The sequence below is a fragment of the Pinus tabuliformis genome, chromosome 4_1 (genome assembly GCF_031772625.1).
Source record: "Pinus tabuliformis cultivar Carrire ecotype Pingquan chromosome 4_1, CPIR1, whole genome shotgun sequence".
Classification (NCBI taxonomy): Eukaryota; Viridiplantae; Streptophyta; class Pinopsida; order Pinales; family Pinaceae; genus Pinus; species Pinus tabuliformis.
In genome coordinates, this window is record NC_142303.1 from 127538733 (window position 1) to 127545413 (window position 6681).

At 41.7% G+C, this 6681-nt stretch overlaps 1 protein-coding gene across 1 annotated transcript; it reads left to right on the forward strand.

The window, feature by feature from the left end:
• The first annotated feature begins 3485 nt into the window (after positions 1 to 3485).
• Positions 3486 to 3890, forward strand: LOC149174528 (uncharacterized). The gene has a single exon (XM_089420879.1). The coding sequence runs from the start codon at positions 3486 to 3488 to the stop codon at positions 3888 to 3890; it is 405 nt and encodes a 134-aa protein (XP_089277005.1).
• Positions 3891 to 6681: the final 2791 nt, after the last annotated feature.

Consider the following 6681-nt stretch of genomic DNA (forward strand, 5'->3'; position numbering starts at 1 on the left):
TATGTTGAGGTAATAAAACTGATAGCTTGTAGACTTGAATGTATTAAAATACTCACAGGTATTTAATAATAATTTATTAATATATAAAATTGTATAAGATGATATAAGATTACAATGAGGACCCTGCTTTTATACCTCAGTGGGTGACCTTTCGTGAATGGGCATGTTTTTTAGACATGCCTTTTCACTTAATTTAATGACTATTTACCCTAAATAATATTTAATTATTTAATATTTATATTTTATTTTATCTATCTAATTGTTATGAATTATATTCATAACATAGCCTCTCCTTCAGAAGCTTTGTCCTCAAAGCTTTAATGCTGGGGGTTTTCTTCAACTAGTGTCTGTCATCTCGACATATATAATCTGGTGTCTTATAGCTTATCAGTATTATTCCCCTTTTTAAATTTTTTTTTTTAATAATATATATCCTTCGAACGTAAAGAATGTACAATGGGCTGAACAAATGTGCGTGACTTTGACATTTTATGCTATAGTGTCAAACGACGTGAATGGCCCCTTCCGTCGTATAGATGTGATCGATCCATATAGTGATTAATTCACAACAATAACAAAAAAATTATATTATATAGGTACAAGTTATATAATATATATATCCTTTATATAATTTATAATTATATAATATATATATTATAAATTATATATATTATATAATTATAAATTATATAAAGGATATATATATTATATAACTTGTACCTATATAATATAATTTTTTTGTTATTGTTGTGAATTAATCACTATATGGATCGATCACATCTATACGACAGAACGGGCCATTCACGTCGTTTGACACTATAGCATAAAATGTCAAAGTCACGCACATTTGTTCAACCCATTGTACATTCTTTACGTTCAAAGGATGCGTTTAAACCAGAGCACGGATGCCCTGGCATATCGCTTTAAATGGTTGTTCAGATCCACATAATACAAACCAAAGCAATATGTAAATCCAAATGACCATTTCAAAATCATCCATTAGCGACCAAACCAGATAACCTCGAACATCCGATCCAGCTCTTATCGCTTCGCGTAGATGTGATAAATGTTGATAATGGTACTTCACTCGCCCAGGATCGTTCACTGCTCGGGCAAGCGAGGTTGTGCCATTGTCGAAATCGGCATATCTAGTCTCAGTAATGTATACGGTAGGGTTGTTATAACGGTTCTTTATTTTCAATGCTCGTTTGAAACGAATGTCATTTTCATCAGCGAGAATAGCTGCGTAGTTGAAACAGATGTAGCGCAGGACACAAAGGATGATCTTCAGAAACCCAACATGAAACATTGGCTTGGAAAGTTCCAGGTGCGCAAAGTGACCAGGGCACTGCACCATACCCGACCCACAGGTTTCGCAATTCAGCGATTTGTCCGCAGTCCCCATGCGAGGATCATTCAGACCCCCCATCTTTGGCTGCCCATGTTCATAATACTCGGCGTATAGTATCTTTGCTACGGACATTGCTTGAATTTCCTCCGTGCTGAGTATGCCGAACTGAACCGTCTTTATGGTACCCCAATCGGCCATCGAGTAAGCGAACTTCGTATCCAGTGTTCTTTGATTGGCTTCAATTCTGGTATGGAGATTTCCATGCCCACAGACGATGACGCCTCGGATTTGGCAGCCAGTCGCCGCTGCCACCCTGTAGAAGTTACTGCGGCCCTGTGCGTCACCGTAAGAGTCTCAGCCGCCATGGAAACGCCATTGATCATTTGCAAAAGCCGTTTGGTGTCATTTTCATGGAATCCGCTGATGACGGCGAGATAATCGGCGACAGCGACAAGCCAAGAATCAGAGTGAATGGCGACTAGGGTCAACCACTCCTCCTACGACATCTTATCCCTCTCGATGTTGATGCCGAGCATAGGGCGTGGGAGCTTATCATCCTCCCCCTCCAATTCCTCCGAGCGGAGAAGTTTCCATGATTGGTCTGGAAATGCATAGAGGCACAGCGGGCTTCCAAGGTCCAGTCGGCATTGTTGAAAGATGTTGTCCTTATTGTGCAGCAGAGCGTTCAAAATTCCTTTTCGGCGACCGTCATAGTCCGCAAGCACTTCTTCTATGCTGCGGCTCGGAGGGCCACTCGAACTCGCACGGGGTTCTTCTCCCATGCCTTGAAACTGGATTAAGAAAACCTGGTCTTGATCAAAGCTTAACAAGGAATCTAGCACATAAAATGCCATTGCTTTCCCTACCTCGCTTCCTTGGGTTGCATCCTTTGTGATCACTTCAAAAAGGGTTATGGCTTCTCGCTTCAATATTGAGAAATTCATTTGGTCTAGTTTTGCATGGTCTTTGTCTATCTTTTGAAGTTCTACATCATCTTCTCCATCCTGTCATTCAAGCAATAAATTTCTCTTTATAGTGAACGCTACATCTGAATCATCATTCTCATCCACATCAAGATCAACTTCATTTGGATTTTCAACATTATAATCTTTTTGATCTATATCAGCTTCATCAGAAACCTTATCTTGGTCTAGATAATCCTCATTCTCATCAATATCAACGTTATTTGAATCCTCATCTAGATCATCAATTTCCTTTCGACATTCTTTAACTTCTATAAATGATTTTTCTAATCATTGAAATGCTTCTTGAATGCTAAAATGTTCAACGTAATCAAGACGTGAACGTAATGGCACATTGTGCGGCGAACTACGTTCAAAGGCTCGCATGATTATATCGTGTGCCATGGCTCTGATACCACTGAAGCATAGAAACTATGCTGAGGCAATAAAACTGATAGCTTGTAGACTTGAATGTATTAAAATACACTCAGGTATTTAATAATAATTTATTAATATATAAAATTGTATAAGATGATATAAGATTACAATGAGGACCCTGCTTTTATACCTCAGCAGGTGACCTTTCGTGAATGGGCATGTATTTTAGACATGCCTTTTCACTTAATTTAATGACTATTTACCTTAAATAATATTTAATTATTTAATATTTATATTTTATTTTATTTTATTTATCTAATTGTTATGAATTATATTCATAACAGTGGCCAACTATTCATAAAGATTTGAAAGAATTTGCTAAGACCCGCGACATCTGTTAAAGTGTCGGAAAGCCTTCGCGACATGATGAGCTGCCCCTACACACTGTCCACACAGTGTAAATATTTGATAAATGGGCAGTAGATTTCATTGGACCCATTACACCACCGACAAGGCACTCGCGAGCGAGATACATAATAACAGCAACAAAATACCTCACCCGGTGGGTAGAAGCAATAGCCGTCAAAGACTGTACAACGGAAACAGCTGCACGGTTTATTTTTGAGAACATAGTCTCAAGGTTTGGATGCCCGAGGAGCCTCACAAGCAACTAGGGAACGCACTTTCTAAATGAAACTATTGAGACTTTGCTGAAGACCTTTATGATTCAACCTAACAAGAGTAGCTCCTATCATCCACAGGCCAACAACGTAGTGGAAGCATTCAACAAAATTATGGAGAAAGGGCTAACAAAGGTCGTGTCGGCCAACAGGGACGACTGGGATGAAATAATACCTGCAACTCTATGGGCGTACAAGACAACAGTAAAGAGACTTCATAAGCAAACTCCGTTTCAACTAGTATACGAAAGAGAAGTTGTGGTTCCAACGGAATTTATATTACCAAGTATGTTCATATCTGAAGCCACAGGAATGACAGACAACATAGCCTTGTGGGACAGACTAGGTCAACTGTTGGAACTTGACGAAACCCGCTTCTTGGCCGAGTTTCATCAGTCAGTGGAGCAGAGAAGAAAAAAATCTTGGCATGATAGGCACATCAGGAAGAAGTCTTTTGGAATAGGAGAACAAGTACTCCTATATGACAGCAAGTTCCAGAAGTTCCCAAGGAAACTTTAGATGCACTAGTTAGGCCTATTTATAGTCACGGAAATCAAAGATTCGGGAGCAGTAAGGATCGCGCAATTGGATGGAGTCTTGTTACATGGATGGGTGAATGGTGCACGCTTGAAGCCCTTCCGCAACGCATAATATATATATATATATATATATATATATATATAGGTTCAGTCTAGTCATGTCATAAAAATAAGCAGAAGGACAATAAGGTTGTGACAGCAATTTCAGCATGCTGCAACCCATTTGTGGTCGAGGGGGGGAAGAAGAGGTAGAGTTAGTAGTCACACATGTAATCCCCATATATATATATATATATATATATATATATATATATATATATCTGTGTGTGTGTGTGTTCAGTCTAGTCATGTCATAAAAATGAGCGAAAGGACAATAAGGTTGCGACAACAATTTCAGCACGCTGCAACCCATTTGTGGTCGAGGGGTGGAAAGAAGAGGTAGAGTTAGTAGTCACACATGTAATCCCCATCAGCAAGGTACATGTAGGCATGCACTTTTTCCAGACATTATGATCACACATTGTACCTGTCCTTTCCACCGTACCGATAGTCATTTCCATATTAAGTAACCAATAATGCAACTGTCAAATTAGGAGCCACAAAATCTTTTCCCATTAAGTACAAAATTAGTTAATAAATAACCCCATCACGGAAAAATAAATATGCCATGCAGCCCACTCTGTACTTTCCCAGTCCACGTCATGGTTGTCACGTCCAGGTCGGCTGATGACGACAAGGTATAGCTAGAACACATGGGAAAGTTGCCAGAGTAATTAGTTGCTAAGGTCCAGTCAGTCAAGAAACATCGTGTCAGGTTTGTCTACTTAAATTCGTAAGATAATGAAGGGCATTCCAGAACTTCAATTGCAGATAGCGAAAGAATTACAGAGCTTCTCTGAAGAACAATTGCAGAGACATAGAAGCAGGAAACCTCAGGTGCAAATTATTTATCACTGTCAAAAGGAGATGGCAAAAGGAATTGTATCCGTTCCACAGGACACGTTAGATGAAAGAATTGTAGTGATCAACAACTTGTATGGAAAATATGACAAGGCGAATTTGGTCGACAATGATTTTATAGACTGTTTCCAGTTCCCAACCATGAAAATAGAAGTTTATGCGGACGATTTCCAGAAGGAGGATGGCACCAAGACCTCTAGGGTCACGAACGAGTTTAAAGGGCTACAGAGATCAACGTTACTGCATTTCAGGAGTTTACCTGTGTTCGGCACCCAATTCGCCACAATGCAGTGTACCAAACTTTTGGCGAGTAGGATGCACGGAGGATCACTATGGTTGGACAAGGAGTATCCCATCCATGTGGAGGATATTAGTCGGCTAACAGGGCTATCCGTGGGAGGGAACGCAGTTAGTTCAGCATTCCAGACAGGGGCTAAGAGAGCCAAGAAGCAGTTTGAGGATAATATCTATGCCAGATATGGGACTGAGCGGGGTGGGAGAGGAGCGAAGCTAGATATAATCAACAAGGTCGACATCAAGTTTTCCTACTACCTCATAGCAGGCAAAACAATGCGTCACTTTATGAAGAACGAATGCACGTTGGATGCCATTTCGGTGGCGGAACATTGTTGCCAGGGAGAAGTACTGAACTAGTCCACCTTTGTTCTCAATGAGCTATTTGAAGCTTGTGAAGATGTGTACAGGCGGGCTACCAATTTCGTGTTTGGGTACATTTTGATGTCGTTGGTAATGTGGAAGTGGAGGCCGCTGAAGGAGAGGGAATTGGTGACCATCGTTGAAGGCCAACCAATGGCACTTCGTTACGACCCATGGAGGGCATCGGGAGACCCCAACACAAAGGAAATAAATGAAATAGCTTTCAAGGATTGGTACGAGTAGATGCTGGCGACCATAAGGTCGACGGAGAGGATACCAAAGACTCTGCTGGATGAATTCTCAGAAGAGCTCTGGTTTGGGGCCTCACATGCACACACCTACCTAAGGCCGTGGTGTGTCCACCCAGAGACGTTTAAGATGAGGCCGCAGAGGTTTGTACTAATGGCAGAAGCACTGCACAAAGAGGTGGGATCATGGCCGGGAGTGGCTTGCGAAATCATAAACAGGAAATGAAACTATCTTTTTGGAGCCTTGAAGTAACAGGCACAAGGGGAGATGTGGCGGAGAGCAGTAGGAAGCGGCCAACCGATGATGAAATCCAACCAATGGTGCTTCAGATGGAGGAGAAGATGTTCGAACTCAAACGAACAATTGCCAGTTTCGAATCAGGTGAGAGCAATTACCCTGCCCAATTTCAGGGCTCTACCATGTTTTCTCCTATTATAACAACCTCGTTGGCCATGAAACTCCCCATTGGAGTAGCCCAGGCTCCCTCCTAGCCAACGGTCCCCAAGCCAAAGAAAAAACAAGTTATCTGCACTCCGGCTGCCAAAAAGCCTAAAACTATCACACCAGCCCTGATTATCGACCTTATTGGCGAGACCGAGCTTTCAGTCTCTGCAACCCCCATAGTTGAGGAGGTCCCCTCCATTTCCACCACTTTACCTCAGTCGCAAGAGTCTTCCCCGCACACAACCTCCACCTTCGCAACCCTGTCAGAGACCCTCCCAGTAGGCCGACGAAAGACGACTGTGGAAATGGAAGTTTAGTCAACCGGCCGGACAGAGGGCACCACTCCTACCAATGGAACGCAACCAACATCACTTGCACCACCAACGCTTGGGTCGGACCCACCACAAGGGGGAAGCCTAGACACTCTTTTGCAGGAAGCAAGGATTGAACCGTACCTGCCA